The 21,412-nt window shown below is 42.8% G+C and overlaps 1 protein-coding gene across 3 annotated transcripts in view; it reads right to left on the bottom strand.

The window, feature by feature from the left end:
- TEAD1 (TEA domain transcription factor 1) overlaps positions 1-21,412 on the bottom strand; it is a 146,016-nt gene that overhangs the window by 63,250 nt on the left and 61,354 nt on the right. The window contains exons 2-4 of one of the 3 annotated variants that reach the window (XM_032791807.2): positions 4,826-4,890; positions 1,612-1,674; positions 1,460-1,522 (exon numbers count right to left, since the gene is read on the bottom strand). In XM_032791807.2, the coding sequence (XP_032647698.1) occupies positions 1,460-1,522; positions 1,612-1,674; positions 4,826-4,890 (191 nt within the window). The remainder of the gene's footprint in view (positions 1-1,459; positions 1,523-1,611; positions 1,675-4,825; positions 4,891-21,412) is intronic. The other 2 variants (XM_032791808.2, XM_075065183.1) reach the window with 2 other exon arrangements.

Here is a 21,412-nt window from a genome sequence, read left to right as displayed (position 1 = left end):
CAAACACTATGGCCAATTTTTTAGTTAAGTTCTTATTTAAATGCCTAAATATAGAGCTACGTTTTCTGATTTTTAAACTGCTGAGCATTCACAGCTCCTATCTATGTCAATGAGAGCTTCAGGTGCTCAGCACCTCTAAAAATCAGGCTACTTATTTAGATGCTTAGATATGGGTTTAGGTACCTAACTTTAAGCACTCAGTTTTGATCATTTTGGCCTAAATTGCTACATTTCTCTGTATTATTGCACCCTTGGTTAAAAAGCAGTATGTTTAAGTTGCCTTAGTTCTTCATCAACCCCAACTGCTTAGCCAGTGCAGCTAAAAAGCCAGCCACCACAGCCATACAAGCTTGCCAGCATGCTGCCCACTGCACACTGAAAACCAAATGCTTCTATCAAGTAGGTCTGTTATAGAACCAGTCTGTTATTCACATATTGCAGTTTCAAGATTGTGGTAAGCTTCCCCAGCACTCACCACTTTGTATTGTGAAATTACTTTATGAAATATTTTGCTTTTCAGCTAGAACAAAACATGATTTGTTCTCATCCATAGACCAGGTGGGTGGGGGGGAGACAACCCACAACAACTCAGCAAAAAGAAGGGGGAGGAAAGGGGGAAATAAAAGATTTACAAGTTTCTTTGCTATTTGTAAACAAAAAAAAATAAAAAACTCTAAAACCTACTTGCATTTCTAAGTAATGTCAGACACCTTTAAAAAGTAACATAAGATCTCCCTTGGAAAATGTGCAAAGACCCTTATTAATCATTTCCAAGAGATTCCTTTTAGTTTTGGTAGATCTTTCATGGAAAAATGGGGACACGTACAATTCCATTACGTCAGATTAAACAAACATATTAATATTCCCCCAACATGATGCTGGCTGAGAATCTCCAAAGATTAACTAAGAAAAATGTAAATATTTTACTTTGAAAGGAATATATCTTCGGGGAATCATGTACAGTAGTTAAAGTTATATTAGACTGTACTGTGGAAATTTCAGCTTGCCGTTTCTAAAGCAATCCTAAAAACTATACTGTCTGGCACTTAGAGTAAATAATCTATCTTTAAGTATTCTTGAAAGCATTTCAAAAGCACAGATTAAAAGCATTTTGGAACAGAAAAGAAGCATCAAGTGTACAACCCCCCCCCCTTCTTTTATTTAAATACACTAACAATCTAGTACTATGCTGTTAAAAAAACTAACAGGTTAAAAACAATCATGTTTACGTGCTGAGTAGTTACAAAGAGTAGCTCACTTTGTATCTGGAGAGTGTTAAAATTTTTAATATGGATGCTAGTGCAGAAATCAGAGATTAAACACAAAGAAATGTAAACAGCTACCACATGCAAGAAAACTAGGTTACAAGAATCACAGCACCAGGCATTCACCAATCACCATGGAAAACAGGAAATGAAATGCATAGCAACCACAAGCCCAAAAGCAGAAAAGCGCATACCTTCAGCTTGGAATGAAAATCACGAGATTTCCTTCTGGCAAGAACCTGAATGTGACTAGACACCTGCAGGGTAGGGGAAGGGAGGAAAACAAAGGAAAAGCCTGTAACCATGGAGATGAAAAGCCCCCTACAACTGGGCAAGCCAAACGTACCTTAATGGCGGCTTGAATTTCTCGAACTTTCTTTCTTGCTAAGACCTGTATGTGACTAGACACCTACATTGTTCAGATTTATAAAAAAAAAGAGAGAAGAAAAAAGAAAAGAAAAAAGAAAAACAAAAAGGAAATCAAATTTAAAATATCTTTTTAAATTACTTTTTTTTTGTGAGGGGGAAGTTATTTGCATCTTCAGTAAGCTCTGCTGTTAAAGATACTACATTCCCAGCAGATGTCTAGCTCTTAGCACCAAGGCTTAATAACACAGGCCATCACTGCAGTGATGTGACTAAGGAGAAAAAAGTTTAATCTATCAAGTTATATAGTCTTTCACAGAAGAGAACCAATGACACTGTTCAGAATTAGGTGTGAACCACTTGCTCTTTTGTTACAAATCCTACGACCCCTATAGACAGCCAAAGAGTATTTACTCATGCAAAGAGTCAACTGGACTTCTTGCATGAATAAGGACTAACCATATTCATAGGATTTGCAGAATCAGGCCCTTGTAGCAGTAAGCATTGAACAAGAGACTTTATTTGACAAAGCATCAAGAAATATTAACAATAATTTATCGTGTTCTGTGACTTCAAATTATTACACCAAGGCTGTGTTTTGAGCTCATTAATAGTGTTACATTTGTTAATAACTGATAAAATATTGACACACTATAGGTCTTAAAGAAACATGAAATAATGCTGCATTTCTTTATAATATGAATACAGGTCATGCTTCCACCACATTGATATTAAGTGCAGGCAACTCCTTTGAAGTCAATTTATACCAGGTCTGAATGTGACCCACTGTCTTTAAAATGTCAGTGAAAAATATGTGCAAGCATGAGGCCCAGTCCTATACTGGATCAATTGTACTGGAAGTTTTGCCTGACTGATGAGAGAGGGATTGGGGGGCCATGTTTTGCATTCATATTTTCTCAAGTATGTATTAAAATCTGTTGCGATGATGGATTAAAGCATAACAACGTAAGAACGGCCAGGCTGAGTCAAGCTAATGATCCCTCCCACTCGGTATCCTGCCTTCCAACAATGGCCAGTGCCAGATGCTTCAGTGGGAATGAACAGAACAGAGCAATTACCAAGTGATCCCCTGTCATCCAGTCCCAGTTTCTGGCAGTCAGAAGTTTAGGGACACCGGAGGATGGGGCTGACCATCTTGGCTAATAGCCGTTGCTGGACCTATTCTCCATGAACTGATCTAGTTATTTTTTGAACCCAGGTATAGTTTTAAATCCTGCCAAGCTGCTAAGCAACCAATCTAAACAGAAGCTGAGGGCACTTAGAACCTCCAGCTGTTGCTCAGCCCCCTGCAGGCCCCAAAATGATTTTCTCTAAACTGCAACAATAACAAAAATTGCTAGAGAAAGTTCTCAACCACCATATTGTTTATATTAGAGTAGCACCTACTCTAATATAATAAGATCAGGGGCCCCAATGTGTTGGGTGCTGTACATACACATAGTAAGAGACAGCTCCTACCCCTGAACAGGTTGGAAGCTAAATAGACCTGATAGATAAAGGGGGTGGGGGGGGAGGAGGAAATATTACTGTCATCACTCAGAAAAATCCTTTTGTTGTGGTACCTTAAAGCAACACATGTTTGTTAGGGGAAAAAACGTATTGTAATCTGTAAACAAATTCTGATCCCTGAGGGCCAACTTTACTAGGCTTCTTAATGAAGCAGCCCAGGAACGAGAGACTGTAGTTATTCAGATTAGTAAGCAAGTTGATAATTCAACATACATACATAATTTTCACAATGGTAATTTCTGTTTTCAGTTTCGAAAGATAATAGTGTTAAAGGTTACATGGTATGCACAATTCTGCAATTTCAATTTTTAATTTTAATTTGTTGAGAGATTCTCAAAAGTAGTACGTCAAAATATTCATGATGTATTTTATTTATATATAGGGGTGGGGGTGGGAGTGGGAGATTTCTCTCTTGATTTAAATAGAGCTAGGCTGATTTACCCTGGCTGAGGATTTGGTCATGTACTTGCAACCACTGAGTTGTAATGTGCTCTTAGCTGCACCTGTGCAACTCCAAGTTCTTGGGGATTGTCCAGGTATAACAGAAGAGAACTTGGAGTTTTAGTCCTTTGTTATGGATTTCTTTGTCAATGGGGTGTTCGTTCTGTCTCTATGAATTGCAGTTTCTCTCCTTCCTCATGGCTTTTTTTCATCCCTTGTACTTTATATTGCTTCCTAATTGACAAAAAACATCACCGGGGGAAAATGTCACCCAATTCAATGTGCTTTAAATACAAGCATTGGCAGCAGGCCATCTTCGTTTGTGCTGACGCAGCATTACTTTTCACCACAGTACAAAACATTCATTGCGTGCCTAAATAAAAGCCTCTCCCCCTTCTCCCCATTCCCCCATAACACACACTGATAAGGAGACCTTGAAGCTTGTGCTCAAAGCTAAAAAAGGAAAGGGACTGTATAATTTGCAAACTTTTTACACTAGTGAACCAGTTTAGTAACTTCGACACAAACTACACAAAGGTTACGTGGGCATCTGTGAGATGACTAATCACTGTGACTATAACAATTAAAGGATCTAGTCATATGTGATAACTTAACTGATATGTGATAATCTTCTGAAAAAGATTAAAGACTGGTAGAGGTTTATGCTGACTTACTTATGAACAAAATCTTATTGTGGTTACAGAACAACAGCACCCATAGTTCTTATGGAAACAACTCTATTTCACCCTATAGCGACCACTGACCATGAATAGGGAGCATGAGTAGAACGAGTCCCCTGAATATTCATTATTTAATATTTTTCATATCCACAGCTAGTAACTTTCTTGTTTAGGTGAAGTGGCCAGACATTTAATTGTTCCATTATTCACCATATGAAAACAATGGTTAAATTCTATATTTTCTTTATATGCAAATGATGCAAGAATTTATATGGCTTATGTTAGTTTGACTTATGAAATGCTCTTTTCACTAAGAGGTAATAGCTACATATGTAGAGAGATTAATATGGAATGTGCCCAATAAACTGTCACTGAAATGATGAACAGATCAAATAATGGATTTTTAAAAAGCACATACTTAATCATAACAGTGAAATCAATGCATTATCTCAACAGGGCTGAATCACTGACAGTCAGCTGCAGCCAAAAATGCCACGTTTTGTCATTCGCTGACATGCACACTTTCCAATTGGGTTGTTTTACCTGTTTCCTGGTCCGTGTCTTCCCTGTTCTAAGTTTGATGTATCTGGCTATCAATTCATTCCTACCTGAAATGAAGAAGAATTTACAATGAGGGCCGAACAGCCACAATTCTGTAAATGGAGCTATCAAACAGCATGATTTAAAAATATAACATCTACAAATGTGAGGATAGTCCGATTTTTATATAATCTGATTTTCATTTATAGAAGTGGCATTCATCAATATTTTTATCATTTACTTTTCTTTCCTTAATACAGTACACTACAGACAAGGTATGTGTATATAACAAACAAGGTGTATGTATATAAATAAAATATAATCCTACTTGAGTCCTGCAAACACATTAATGGAAACTTCAGCTAGACAGTAAAATATTGAAGACACATATCCCAGTGACTGTGCAGCTCTTTAGTGGCTGTAATCCTTGATTCCCACTGTTTTAAGAGAGGGTGGCCGCTTGCTGTGGATTTCTCAAGTTCTGCTCTGTGACTTTAGACAGACACACAGGCCAAAATTTTCAAATGCAAGTTTATAAACTTGGACATCTAAAGGAGCAGATGATTTCCAGAGGATCTAATGACTCTACAACTTCCAAGCTGAAAATCTGGTCTCTTCTTTAGTTAGGGTGACCGGTCAGCAAATGTGAAAAATCGGGACAGGGGGTGGGGGGTAATAGGAGACTGTATAAGAAAAAGACCCAAAAATTGGGACTGTCCCTATAAAATTGGGACATCTGGTCACCCTATCTTTAGGTCTCCTACCTTTGGAATTCTGGTGTGAGCATTTTGGCCTTAACTACTCTGTGTCTCTTTCCCATGTTTAAAATGAGGCTCAGAAAATACATCCACCTTGCTGAGGTTTAGAGATGATTCGATAATTACTTTGTAAAAGTGCTTTGAGATCCTCCAATGAAAGAAACTAGGATCCTGATTCAGCAACACACTTAGGCACATACTTAACTTTCAGCAAACAAGTTCTTGCATTGACCTGCTTAAATAACTTGCTTAATTGAGGACTGTAAGCACACTTACTTATTATTTTAAAACTCTAGTTCAGTTTTAAACATACTCTTTGAACACAGGATTTCAAAGTCTAAAGTTGGTCTGCTTTCTCAGCCAACGAGCATGGTGTTTAACGCAACTAAAATTTTCTTTAAAAATGTCCCTCCTAAACATTACTGATATCAAGGTTAATGAAGTTTCTATGATGTCCTATTCATTTTCACTTTATATTATATAATATAATCTCTACATTATCTGTATTATTCTTGCCATGTTGAACAAATGTCATACTAATTTAGAGTCATGTTTGTGCTAAACACAAGGTAAAGTAAGCAAGGTACCAGTGAGAATGAGAGGACTTAAGTTAAGAGGGCTTTTTTAATTGCAGGTTGAAGACTAAGGTATCAGTCTCACCACCCCACTGGTCACTTTGAAGTTAGCTAGCAGGGTGTCTGATTAGAAGGTGCAGTTAGTTGTTATGTCCATATCAGACAGATATCCAAATTTGTATTGGTTTGCTGTTGTGGGGGCAGATACAGACATTTTTAAATAAGGAACCTACATTGGAAGGGGCACCTGTTAAATGGAGCATGTAACCAGGGCCACACACAAGTTTTTTGGGCCAGGGTAAAATCTAAAACTAAATCACCCAACTCAAAAAATTATCAGTGCAAAAACACTGAGGGAAGGCTGGCAGGGAGGGAGGCATTTTGGAAAGAGAGCCTGCCCTACACTCAGCTATAGTTTTGAAGGGCTGGGCCTGGCTCCACATAGGTGTTGCAATCTGGCACATGGGATCACAGTGCCACTCATGATGGGGGGTGGGCAACCAGGCCAAACTTGAGTGAGTGATGTTGTGACTTGGTGCATAGGGTTCAGCTGAGCCAAATTTGAATGGCACTGTGACCCCCTGGCCTAGGTCACAAGCCCAAATTCCATGGGCTTGGGGGCCCTCTCAAACAGTGAGTCTAGGGGAAACTGCTCCTTTTGCCCACCCTTTCTGGGAGGGTCTACACATAGCACAGTTATATAACTGTGCTTTCTCCCTGTCGCCCCCTACCACCTTCCACTCTAAACCTAATTTTACATCGTTTCTGGAAAGTGTCACCTCCAGCACTGGAACACTCCCATCCCTTTTGTAGTTTATTCATATTCTCTGTGCACAGATAGATGAATGTGAAAAGTAGATTGGACTCCCTTTGCTCCCCTTCAGTTTGGGCCTGGACTACATGTCAGAGCTATTTGGAATAAGTAATTACGGTGGTGATGCAAAGTTAGTGACTCCATTACAGGGCATTTAAGGCCAAACTTCAAAAACCAAATTTTGCACGTGCAAACAGTTACACATTAGCCTAAATCTCCATACACAAAATCAGCAAACTGAGCAGTGAGCTGTCTAATTAGATGGAAAACCTCATCATTAGGCAGGTTGAAAACAGTTCCCTGACAGCAATTCTGCAATGCATTATGTCAGGATGGTACTCCTATTTTCAGGGAACAATAGCCCTGTCCTATTATCCTGAGTAATTCTCAAGTATTCTTTGGTGTAAGCCAAAATATATATTAAATTAAAAATTCTGGAAGGAGATTTTAAATGTTACACCACCTACACAATCAAACTGCAACAAAATCAAGAGTAGAAGCAATTACACGATACAACAAAATGGAGAGTCCTTGTCAATCTAGCAGTCTTCACACATCTTATATTACTGAGCAAGTTAGCAAAAGAGTAAAAGTCCTGCTAATAGTTCTGTCATTCAGAGCCCAAAACATCTCCTCTATGTCGCTCTCCCTATGCAGGAGATATGGACAGCTTTTTTTTTTTTTTTTTTTTAACAGCTACATTATTTTTATTTAAACATTAAATAATAATACCCAGAGTCTAGAGCTGACTGCAGCCTGCTTTCTGCAGCCCAGAGCCCTGCCTTCCAACATGGAGAATGATATCTGGTTTCTGTAGCAGCATCCCACGGCCTTAGACAACACCACCAGTTACTCCAAACAACAGAGCTAATTGCACAACTGTTCCATGATTGTCAGCCAGGGAAGGAAAATGGGCCACTATGATGTAATTTTGCTCTGAAGCCACAATTCATGGAGAAAACAGCACTAATGTGGTAAAACAGGGAAAAGATCATCCAGAAGTAAAAGGTGGGTGAGTGGTCAAGAGACTGACGCCTGAGCAATGGGAAAGAGCAGAGAAAACACAAATAAAACAATGGTTCCAACACACTATATTGCAGATGCGCTGGGTCAGCAGCTTCAAGCAACCTTCCCACAATGATTTTGTACCCCTACACATCCACATTGTCCCTTTAATATGTATTAGGGTAATACAGTGAGCGAAAAACTGCTGAGAAATGAAAAGAGAACAAGGAGGGCGAAGGATTAGCACTGTCTTTAATTAGGGAACATGAACAGTGCAAAGGCTCTGGAACCTGGCAAATTTCAGGGAACCGTGTATGGTTTATCTGTTTGGCCAGGACTTAACAGAGTTGATGTGTTCTTCAGTGTGGCAAGCTGTGAGGAAATTTTACTTAATTTAAGTGCATCTTTTGCTTAAACTAGGGGAGGTGACATGCTGTGGAAGCAACGGGAGCCACTTATACATCTTTCAATAAACACATGAATAAAATACTCAGGCCCAGTTCTTCAATGCAACAAGGTATAAAAAAGCTGCCCTAGAGGGAAAGCTGGTGATTCTCATCATGTAAGAAAATCCTTGGTGTAAAGGCAGCGTCGCCAGCTCTATAGCCCCACATTTTGCATTAATGACAGGCTTAGTGTGGGGGTAGAGTGCTCTCATCAATCCTTAGCCAATGAAGTAGTCCTCATGAGATCATGGCAGTTGGCGTAAGTCACACTTGAGGAAGGAGCTGTTAAACAACTTCAGAATATATATTTGTACCACTGTGTGTAAATATATTTAAAACATGGCCCTTTGCTGATACTCTGGAAGATTACTTATCTAAAGTGAGTTTTTATATTAAGATTAGGCATTGCCTTGAAAATGGAGTTTAGAATGAAAATGGTGCTGGTATCTAGGGGTTGAAAATTTTACCCAATACATACCAGCTCAAGAACTAAATGTATTCATCTGGCCTAAATTCACCAGCACCCCAAGTCATTCCCCCATTCTAAACTATCACCACAGGATACATTTTTGTCATTGTCAGGGTCAGAGTCAGGGTAAAAGGGAACAGAAAGACGGCTTAAAGCCACTGAGCATGAACTGAGCAGAGCTGATTGAGCCCAAGCTGCCACCTGCCCTGAGGAAAATTTCACTAATCAATAAGCATGAACAATAACACTTCTTAATACACACAAATTATACATTCATTGCGGTATCTAGAATCACAACCCCTCAATATTATCCAAATTGTTGAAGCTGAGATGCAGTAATTCACCTGAAAGAATTTTTAGGCATTTCTATTATTTCATTTAAAACACTGTTATGATCTGTACATAATTCTTCTCTGATCTAATACTGCCACACCCAAGCATTAAAAAATAAGATTTTTTTAAAAATTGTCATGATTTTTAAGTCAAAGTTGGTTTCAGCGTTTAGTGGTCATGTTTTCAAGCTTTTCTCCTCAACTATGAGGGCTAGACACTTTTTTTTTTTTAAATGAAATTTGTGATGGTCATATAATCACCTGACAGGAGCAGAAGCTTTTAAAAAAACCACCAAATATTGCAAGGCTAATATTCAAACATTGCCCCTAATCTGACTCCCATCTGCACACAAATAGTGATAGCTTGAGTTAAGTGGTGCTTAAAACTCAAGCTAGCTGGCCCATCCTGGGGCATGGGTGACTAGAGTGCTGCTTCGCAGTTTGGTTGTTCTCTCTCATGTTAGGATAACTTGATTCTTGCATGAGTGCCATTACTTGAATGTAGTAATGTGAGCTAACATTTGTAGTGAGTCAAGCCCTCAGAGACAGAGCATACAAGATAACCAAGACCTTACAAATCTTCTAATGCCATAGTTTTCCTTCAGGGGAGAAATGAGCCCCAAGTCTAATCAGGGAAGAAGCTACTTCTGCCTTAGAAGTCTCAATAACATACCAATAGGTCTAGCCAGTGTTATCTGAGAAGCCTTAACTAACTGAGCCTTTCTTAGACTCCACCTGTAAAATAAACATTGCCTAACACATGAAAGGAACTAGAACTCTCCAAATAAAAGTTTAGGGCCTTTGTGTTATCTGCCAAGCAACACATTCTTTCTTTTTCCAAAATCAGACTGGGTCAGAAGCTGACCAAACATGGAAATGGAGGGAATTTTAAGGAAGCAAAGGCAAGACAGGATATTCTTAAAAACACACCCTGTCTTTGTGAAGTAGCAAGAGGCTGAAACAAAATGGGACTCAAGGAACCACATACACCAGATATTAGAAATCCCAGGAGTTGCAAAGTGTCCCTGATTAGATATGTATGTGCTTCTCCAAGAAGAGTATGTTTGTGGTAATGTTTTCTCCACCTTTCTCCTAACGGGTGAAAAATAATATTTATGGAGATTGCCAAGTGGAAAAGAAGCCTCACGCTCATGAACTGGAAATGTTCTATTCCTTCTTGTCTTTTGTTATGAGAATCAGTCTCCTCCTTGGAATTTTTTGGTTCAGGTATCAGACAAGTCTTGGGAAGGTGCCCAGTGAGATAAGGTACATCTCCGGAGCAGAGGAATCTTACTGAGCCTATTCCAAGGGATATGGAGACTGGAGGAAAAGCCTCCTTTCCTCAGAAAGGGCCAAGACCGTGAGGGATTAAATTTCATTTTTTTAAAAGAACGTTTGATGTGGGTTTGTTTAAAAAAGAAAATCCAAGTTCGTACGCTTCTTCCACACCCACCTGTAAAATAAGCTTTAAAAAAAATTACAAGTTGTCCCTTGGTTGATACAGTGGAAGATACATTTTAAAACTAGAGCAATATTTTGTACTCATTCTAGAAACTACTTGGAAAACAGTAGCATATCAAACTTTTCTCCCTGCAGAGTTAGGAAGACATCAGTGCACTAGTTATATTTGGAACAAATTTGAAATATTTCTTTCACAGCCATGAGGGTTAGTGACTTTTTTTATTTAAATGAAAGATTAAATTACATGGAATTTGACAGCACTCACTCTGAAGAGATTTCTGTTCTCCACAGGAAAGCAGAATTTTCAAATCCTTTTGATATAAGCATGCTATACAATGCAAAGAAAACTCTTAATAATTGTGGCACTAGCAGACTCTATTATGATGCAGCATATATTTACACACAAAAATATACCACATGAATGGAGCAAAAGACGGTTACTCACCTTTGTAACTGTTGTTCTTCGAGATGTGTTGCTCATATCCATTCCAGTTAGGTGTGAACGTGCGCCGCGTGCACGTTCGTTGGAAGATTTTTACCCTAGCAACACTCGGTGGGTAGGCAGGGCGCCCCCTGGAGTGGGACCGCTATGGTGCCGGATATATACCCCTGCCGACCCAGCCGCCCTTCAGTTCCTTCTTGCCGGCTACTCCGACAGAGGGGAAGGAGGGCGGGTTTGGAATGGATATGAGCAACACATCTCGAAGAACAACAGTTACAAAGGTGAGTAACCGTCTTTTCTTCTTCAAGTGCTTGCTTATATCGATTCCAATTAAGTGATTCCCAAGCCTTACCTAGGCGGGGGGTCGGAGTGAAAAATATGGCAGAATGTAAAACTGCTGAGCCAAAGGCTGCAGTATCTCTTGACTGTTGAACCAGAGCATAATGCGAAGCAAGGGTATGGACCGAGGACCATGGAGCTGCGCGATAGATCTCGTGGGTAGGTACACGAGTCAGCAAGGCGGCAGATGAAGCCTGAGCACTGGTAGAATGCATGGTGATGTGGCTTGGGGAAATGTGAGCCAAATCATAACAAGTGCGGGTGCACATTATCACCCAAGATGAGATCCTCTGAGAGGAAACAGGTAGGCCTTTCCTTCGGTCTGCTACTGCAACCGAGAGTTGGGGCGTGTTACAAAATGGTTTTGTCCGCTCAACATAAATGCGAGCGCTCTACAGATGTCCAGGAGTGCAATGTTGTCCCCATCGCGTTGAGTGTGGTTAACATGAAAGGCCGAAACCACCTTAGGGAGGAAAGCCGGGTGTGGATCGTAACTGCACCTTGTCTTTGTGAAACATAAAGTATGGTGGAACCACCATAAGAGCCCTGAGCTCGAAGACTCGTCTGGCCAATGTAATGGCTACGAGGAAAGCTGTCTTCCAAGACAGGTATAGCAGCGAGCAGGTCGCTAACGGGTCGAATGGAGGAGACATAAGTCTGGTTAAACCAGGTTGAGGTCCCAGGTTGGGGCTGGGCGGCGTACCTAAGGGTGTATGCGCTCCAAGCCCTTGAGGAACCCGAAACCATAGAGTGTGAGAACACAGAACGACCACCTTAGCCTGGATGGATGGTAGAGATGGCTGCCAAGTGTACCTTCGGCGAACACCGCTAGGCCCTGCTGTTGCAGGCCAGAGGGTAGTCCAAAATAGAGGGGATCGAGACCCCAGCAGGAGTAAGATTTTAAGCGTTTCGCACCTGTAGGAGAGACGCTTCCACCTGGCCAGGTACGTTGACCAGGTGGAAGGCATCCTGCTACCCTGATAGTCACGTAGGAGCCACACCATGAGGTGAAGAAACTGCAGGTCCAGGCGGCGAAGTCTGCCGTGGTCCTGAGGTATGAGGTCTGGGTGGAGTGGCAGGGTAATTGGGCAGGCTATTGACAGGCGAGCAACGTGGCGTATCAGTGCTGCCTGGAACACGCTGGAGTGATCATGATGATGCGCGCCCTGCCCTGCGAAGTGTGAGCAGGACCCAATGAGCCGGGGGAACGGTGGGAAGGCATAAAGGTGTTGCCCTTCCACGGCATGAGGACAGCGTCCGAGATCGGTCCCGGGGAGAGACCTTGGAAGGAGCAGAACCTCGGACATTTCGTGTTCTCGCAGTAAGCGAACAGGTCCATATGTGGGGAAAAATCCCCACTTCTGGCAACAGAATGCATCACATCAGGCAGGGCGAGCACTCATGAGACAGGAAAGACCTGCTGAGTCGAAACGCCAAGGAGAAAGATGCTACCAGATTTATCGAGTGGGCTATGCAAAAGTCCCAGAGATGGATGGCCTCCTGACAAAAGGAGGAGGACCATGTCCCTTCCCAGGTTGTTTATGTAGTACATGGCCGTTGTGCTGGCTGTAAACACTGAGACGCACGGCCTCGCAGCTGCTGCTGGAACCCCTGGCACGCCAGGCAGACTGCTCTCATTTTTGGACATTGATGTGGAACGCCAGCTCCTGAGAAGACCAAAGGTCTTAAGCTCGAAGGTTACTGAGGTGAGCACCTGAGCCGAGAGATGACGCATCCGTCGTCAGGGACAGTGAGGGCTGGGCGGATAGAGCGGCATCCCTGCCCACACCAGGGAGGGAGTTAGCCACATTCTAGGGAGCCTAGGGTGCTCAGGGAATGGTGACTATCGTGACCATTGGGCCCCTGTCCGGGCAGGTACGCTGATTTGAGCCAAACTTGGAGAGACAGAGGCAGAGCTTTAGCGTGTTTGGTTACAACTAGCAGGCAGCCATGGACCCGGAGACCCAGACAAGTGCGAGCCGAGGTCGTTGGGAAAATTTGCAGACCTCGATGATCGGTGCCATCGCCTGAAACCGTGGCTGTGGTAAGCAGGATCCGCTAGCTCGGAGTCCAGGATAGCCCCTAGGAAGTCTAACCTCTGCGTGGAACCAGAGTGGATGTTTCCATAGTGATCATCAGGCCTAGACATGTGAATAGGTCCTTGACGATGCCCACACGCTGAGTGACTTGTTGTCTGGAGTCTCCTCAGATAAGCCAATCATCCAGATACGGAAAACGCATATCCGACGTCGGCGGAGGTGGGTGGCGACTACGGCCACACACTTGGTTAATGCCTGTGGGGCTGTAGAAAGGCCAAACAGCAGGACCGTAAACTGGAAGTACCGACGGTTGGCTAGAAAGCGGAGTATCTCCTGTGCGGAGGGAAGATGGCAATGTGAAAGTACGCGTCCTTCATATCGAGGTGGCATACCAGTCTCAGGATCTAAGGACAGGAAAATGGTTCCCAGGGATACCATGTGGAACTTCAACCTTATCATAAACTGGTTGAGTCCTCGTAGGTCTAGGATAGGTCTGAGACCTCCATACGAGTTGGGATTAGGGAATTTTTTTTTTTTTTTTGGGGGAGTAATTTGCCCCCTTCGTCCATCGGCGTCTGCCACCTCTTGTAAGAGGAATTGCGCCCGAGAGAGTCCAGTCCCTGAAGAGGGAAACAAGGGTTGGAACAAATTGGAGGTGGTACCCATACTCCACCATGTGTAGGGAACAGCGAACTGAAGTTAACTGGGACCACGCCAAGAGGAAGTAGTAGGAGTGGGATCCCGGCTTGTAACCGGTACGCGCCCTCGGGCGCACCTTCGAAAGTTCGTCTTTGGTCCCCGGTCGTGATTGCGAGGGGCCTCGATCTTGGCCCTCTAGGGGTCCTGAACGGTCGTCTGTGACCACCTCAGCCGCGCTGTCTGCCAAAGTCCTATCTGTGGCTAGCACAGAGTGTGTGGCCGTGTGGCTGGGAACGGGAAAAGGCCTGCAGTAGGTCGTCGGCGTATGCACGCCGAGAGAGAGCGCATTAGACCCTGTTGCCCTTCAGGCTTTGCCAGCCTGGGGTTGATTTCACTGCAAAGAGGCCTTTACCAACAAATGGTAAGTCGTGAAAGGCCAGAGGTTTGAAACCTGAAGCCATGAGATGCTCCTCGTGGTACACGAGGCCTGGAGAGAAGCTCTGGCCGCTTTTTCCCTTCCTCCAAGAGGGCAGTGAACTCTTGGCGGAACTTGATGGAGAAGCTCCATAAATTATTCACCGTTATCCAGGTGTTATGATTATAGGGGCTAAGCAGGGCTTATTGATTTGCCACGCAGGGCTATAAGGCCCTTGCAGAATACACCTTGCGGCTGAGTAGGGTCATTCGCCTAGCCCCCTTCGATTTTGGGGCTGGCGCCTGTTGGCCATGCCGTTCCCTTTTTTCTTAACCAACTGAATGACTAGTGAGCAGGGAGGAGGGATGGACAGACAAGTAGTCGTACCCTCCATAGAGTATCGGCATTCGCCTGGATGGTCCGAATAAACGGGTAGGTCCCCTCTAGTGGGGCAACCGCGATAGAATGTGCACTACCGGGTCCCCTACCTCCGGGGACCTCCTGCAGCTGGAGGTCCGCATTGAGTGCTACCTTCCATAGGAGGTCCTGATGGGCTCTCAGGTTGTTGGTGGGCACACCAGAATCGCGGTCCTGAGCATAAGAGCTGTCCACGTGGGAAGACACTGATGCGTGTCTGGATGGCCATGGAGGTGTGCTGAAAAATCATGGGCAGAGTCTGACTCTACCAGACCTTGTCCAACTTGGCACCTGGGACCGGTACCGGAAGGCGCACTGGTACCTGGAACGAGATCCGGACATGCGACCAGAGCGGTGAAGGGAGGTCGACCGAGATCTCGAGGTCGGGAGCGGCTACGGGAATCACAGTGCCTGTAGCGGTGCTGGGAGCCAGAACAGTGCTGAGATTATCGGGTTGGTGAACAGGGACACCGACCTGTGCGGCGAGTGCGACCGGTGCCGAGGAGAACAGCATCGGGACTGCAAGTGGCGTCGGGAGTGGGGTGCCGACGGGACTTGGAGCGTCTGCGGAGCGTGATCATGAACAGTGCCGCTCTGCTGCGCTGACAGAGGGTGGTCGTATCAAGGCGGCTTGCCAAGAGACTGTATTACCCGCACCGGTGGTGCGGGGGGTTCAGGCAGCATCAACTCTGTCATGGCAATGAGATTCCTCGCCGTTGGAAATGTCTCTGGCGTGGAGGGAACAGTAAGCTCGACCACAGTGCGTACCGGGGAGCTGTCAGGCACCGGATTCAACGGCCCTGTGGGACGAGGATCGACGGTGCTGACGTCGCCAGTGCCTCAGCAGGTGTCGGTGCCGGGCGATCCGGCTTAGACAGGCTCTCTGTCTGCGGTGCCGTTCGCATGGGAGCAATAGGAGCAGGGAGCTCGACCACGGCGTGCGCCGGGGAGCAGTCAGGCACTGGATTCGACGGCCCCTTGTGGGACTGGGATTGACGGTGCCGGTTGTTGGTCGGTGCTTGCGGCAGGTGTCGGTTGCCAGGCGATCCGACTTAGGCCAAGCTCTCTGGGCTGCGGTGCAGTTTTGGCACGGAAGCAGCAGGAGCAGGAAGCTCAACCAACGGCGCGTGCCGGGGAGCTGTCGGGCACTGGCAGGAGGAGTTGTGGGCTTCCTCAACCTCAGAGAGAGGGAGCGGTGCCGAAAGTCGAACGTCCGGTGCCGGTGGGGTCCGGTGCCGAGGAGGCGCTTCTGTCTGCCGAGTAGCCAGCACTCGGTGCAGAAGGTGGAGGGGAAATGAAAGTGCTGCTCCATTTTGTTCTGGCTTAAACGCCTTGCAAATGGGGCACTTAGCTGTGAAATGCGATCCCCCAAGGCACTGTAAACAGGAGTCGTGTGGATCTCCTGTCAGCAACAGCCTGAGGTTGGCCAAGCACGGTCTAAGAACCGGTGAGCCGGCATGGGCTCCGGCACCGGTTGTGGGGAAGGGGCTACTCCCCGAACCCCGCTAACTATTATAAACTAACTATGCTAGTAAAGAAAAAAAACGCATAAGTATATATAAATATATATATAAAAGGATTATAACTATATAACTATATACACAAGAACTACGAGTAGCTAGGGAAGCGGAGGTCAGCTAAGCTGCGCTCCACTGTTCCAACGACCGACACGGGCGGTAAGAAGGAACTGAAGGGCGGCTGGGTCAGCAGGGGTATATATCCGGCACCATAGTGGCCCCACTCCAGGGGGCGCCCTGCCGACCCACCGAGTGTTGCTAGGGTAAAAATTTTCCGATGAACGTGCACGCGGCGCGCGCACACCTAACTGGAATGGATATGAGCAAGCACTCGAAGAAGAACATTCTGTTTTCAAAATATTTTTATCTTCAAATAGTTGTGAAAAGAATATTTTCCATAATTCACACTTCACAATTCAGTTGAAATTCACACACCCACACTGAAGCTCAGCTGCAGATCCTCAGCTGGGGTAAATTGCCACAGAGCTATGACAATTTGTACCAGCGGTGGATCTGCCCCATAAACTGGCAGGCCAGGTTTCATTCCATTCTCTAGGCATGATCTATCATTCTAGCATTATGCTGAAATCAGTCGAGTTACACCAGTGCAGAACTGGAAGAAATGCAGGGATGAACTGTGCCCTCTAGCTTTATAGCTGCAGGGCAGTGTGGAGTTTTTCAATCTCTTTATTTGGAAAGTTAATGACACAAATTAAAACATAGCACCCAAAGCCCACGATAATAGTTGCCTTCAAAATGTGTGTGCTAATAATAAGTACAGAAAATTAAAACATTTAATAACTTGAAAATGGGTAGGGAATGAAAAAAAGTTCTCATATTCAGTAGCAAAATAGAAGTAATTAGAATGAAAAAATAAGCAAACTTGAGATTCCTCTTTTTGTGTGACCATACATTGCTAAATTCCCCAAATAACAAATGGTATTTCAGATACATGAATGGGTATTGCTCTGTGTTTAAGACCTCATTACAAACATTTATCTACAAAGATTTCATACCCAAAACAGTATTCTTACCATGGCCAAGATTTTCAGTAGTATCTAGTGGTTTTCGAGTACCTGAGTTTTTGACTGCCCAACCAGAACTCCCTCAGAAGGGCTGATTTTTAAAAGTTCTGAGCACCCAGCCTTAGACCAAATCTTGTTGTCAATGGGAATTTTCCTTGACTGAGGACGGAATGCCAAATCCTTATGCGAGATCTCTTACAAACTTCACTTGGACAATTCATGTAAGTAAAGGAAGCAGGATTTGGCCTCTTTGTTTTGCCTGCTCCAGATACCACTGAAGTTAATGAGTTTTTTCACTGACTCCAGTGGGAGGTGGATTGGGCTCTGTTTGCTGTTTTGCTCTATAAGAACTTGATTCTGAGTACACCTCATTGATGGCAGTGGGAGTTGAGGGTGCTCAGCACTTCACATGAGTAGTCAGCACTTTGCAGGATTGAGCCCTGAACTTTTCCACTCCATTTTGCAAGCATAAAATGAAACTCTTGGAGCATTTGTCCAAAAGTGTATGTGGTGTTTTCTAAAGACACTGTAAAGCTAAATTAACTAACAAGAAGTGTCTTGTAGATAAAAGAGCGCTAAAGTCAAGAACTGGTTAAACAGTTTAAACGCACAAGTAAGACATCCTCTATTTAAACGTTATGGGGAAATCTATTTTAAGCTTTTAAAAATATTAAGGGCAGGTGTTTAAGTCATCCACATACTGAGTTTTAAGAAGGCTTAGGGTAGGGGGTTGGGCTCTGCTTCCTATGCAGGCAGCATTTTGTTCAGACAAGCTTACTGCAGAAGGTCATGTGACATAGGCCAAATAAACAGCATCTGGGGATTTTCAATTACAGACCTTCACCCAGCATGCCTGCACTGTAATCTCTACCAGATGAGGCTCAGGCCTCACTATTTTCAATAATTCACACACTGTGTACACATAACATGACAATAAGGGCATTCATGCAACCGCCTGATTCGCACATCAAAGCTCCCAAATGGCCAGCTGTAAGCATGCTTACTGCTGAATAATTCATTCTTTTCACAGGCTTGAAAAAACGCTCAGCAGGAGTTGGCAAGCTTGTGTTCTTTCCTGTGTGGTATGCTAAACTCAAATTTTGAAAGAGGTACAGGCCCACTAAAAAGAGTCAGAGATCCAACCATTTGAATATACATTTGTGAGCATTCAGATGGTCGCTTTAAAAAAGCAATCAACTAGACAAGCTAAATTTCCAAATGGAGGAGAGGGAGATAAGATGAAAAAGTGGATACATTTCTGGGGCAGGTGTTTATTAAAAATAAAACAGCTCTTCTAATGTAAGATTTCTGTACTGCATGAATTATACGAACATGAATATCTCATACTCATCAGATGCTTAACAGTTTACAAATTCACCTAACTTAACATTTCCATATATTCAGCATAGTTTTTTCTACTGTATTACAATATGGGTTTTATTTCACTTGCATATAAAATACGAAAAATGCAAAAACACAGAAGCCAACCTTGAAAGTCCTGAGTAGGGTTCTTATACAACTGGACATAAATAAATCCTCTCTCTGTTTGAATTTTTAACAGCTTATTTGGAATTTTGCAGCTATATATTTCTAAGCATTCAGCTCACTATCTCTTTTGATAATACTGACAAATTACTGCACAAAATTTCGCAGATTCTAATTACTTTTTGTGCTATTTTTCTATATACTAAAGCACTATTTCGTAAAGAAATAGCCTGCTCCATAGTATCAAGTTTTCTTATCTGTCAATCAACTCCAGAACCAGCAGGATCAGCTAGTCCTGACCTCCCTGCATAGCAAACACATGCTGCTTACCAGCTGTGGACTGTGTATTTTTACACCCTTTCTCTATCATTCAGAATGGTTTCCTCTTAATCACAATAATCCCAAAAGTGCTAAAACATATCAATCGTCCTTTAAACCCTGCCTACAAAAGGCCAGCCGTCCTGCCTTTATGGGCTTGTCCAACAGCAGCTGATACTTCATTCAACTACAAATCCAATTTAGCAGTTACAAGAGGTTTAGCATCACTGGAAAAATATTGGTGTTGATCCTTTGCTCTTAAGTCAGCAAATATTCTTCTGCCATATTCCTCTGCCATATTGTTTTGCTTTTTCTGTCGTATTTGCATTTCAGATGAATTTCCCTAAGTGACTCCAACAGAATTTAACCTCTGAGCTGACAATATGTATAGCCAATCAAATAGAGATTTTTCAAATTCATTTACAACAGTTACAGAAATATAAAGCTATTAATATTCTAAGTGTTACCAAGTTGTAACAACTATTCACTCAAAATCATAAATAACATTTCATATAGATTAACTGTAAAAAAAATTATTTGCTATATTCCTGTGGTGAAGTTGCTAGTGATCTTTCACTTTTACATGGAAGATAATTTGAATTTCCAAATTATCTGATGAATACAAACATTTAAATTCCCCGCTTTCGTTTGTTATTTAAAAACAGCACCATAAATACAGTGCTTCACAAAACAAAGATGGAGTCCCTGTCCAGGCAGTTTACAATTAAAGAGCCAGATTCTGAAAAGCCATTTTGCAAATCAATGGGATCACATGCCTAGAGCTTGATTAGCACTTCACAGTGTGAGTTGGGGCAGAGCATAGTTGTGCTGCCCTAGGAACAGAATAGGGGCCTGCTCCCTCCTGGTTCCACAGGGAAAGTAATCTGCACCATACCTATACCTGGCAGAGAATATTCCTTCCTCTGTGTTCACTCATCATTGCAAGGCTGAAACCAATGTTCTGTCCATGCCCCAACCCATGTCCTCTCTTGTGCAGATGGGGGAGAGTGAATCAATGGCTGCTTTTTCCCCTAAATTGTGACCTGTGTAGGCTGCCCACATAGGGAAGTAATGGGATATCTTACATACCCTTATTCCCTCCAGGGACACACAAGCCAGCTCATAGTGAACCCATAAGGATGTGCAGAACGTGGCCCTAAATTTGTACAGGAACAACAGGAGGAAGAGACAGACATAGGAAGGAGTTGTGAGAACACTATGATCATGGGGTACTTAAGGTGGGTGCTGTTTGTGTCATGAGAGTCATCTGAGTTAGTTTTTATATTTTTTTAAATAATAAGATAATAAGCCTTCAAAGTTTAATCATATGCAAATAAACTGCTAGGAAAGCGTACTGTAAAAATGGGTACCTCAGCACAAGAGGAAAAGGAAAAGGCCCAGGAAATAGAATAATATAAACAATTCTCCTGGATGGTGATGGACTAATATTGATAACTTATTGAAGTTATGATATAATTATGTTCCTAAAGAAAAGAGCCTTTTATGGTTCTTCGTTATTTAAAGAATAGCCAAAACCCTAGTAATCTCAGATTTAAGCAGTAACACAAAATAATTTACAAAGCAAAAGGGAGATGACCTAACAGGATACATGGAATAATTATACTTTTAATATTAGGCCTTGCACGCAATAGCTTGTTATTTATCCCAGCTTCAGTTTTAAAAGACTTTTTTTATTAAGTAACCACAAACACATCTGGTTCAAAAAGGTCTTCAGTGACACAAATGAGATGCATTGGATTCTGCTTGGCATGTTTTCAAATCATGGAATATTCAATACAAGCAATGTTTATTTCATGTGGGTTTTAAATTTTATTCTTTTCTTTTGGGTCTTTAAAGCACACCCAGAATAAATATTTCAAAGAAAGCAAAGAATGGTATAGAGAAGTTTGAGCTTGTTTAAATGCCAATTCATTAGATTAATATTTTGTCAATGTCACTCAACTCAACAAAAGATGCATTTATAATTTACTATCCGCCTGGTTTAATTAAAATTCAAACACGTCAACAAAGCTATATTGAATTTCATTTGCCACCTTGTAATTATATAGTTTGCTACATACTATAAAATGTATT

This window comes from Chelonoidis abingdonii, chromosome 4 (assembly GCF_003597395.2).
Source record: "Chelonoidis abingdonii isolate Lonesome George chromosome 4, CheloAbing_2.0, whole genome shotgun sequence".
Taxonomy (NCBI): Eukaryota; Metazoa; Chordata; order Testudines; family Testudinidae; genus Chelonoidis; species Chelonoidis abingdonii.
Note: the sequence above shows the minus strand (reverse complement) of the source record. Positions and strands in the feature narration are given on the sequence as shown.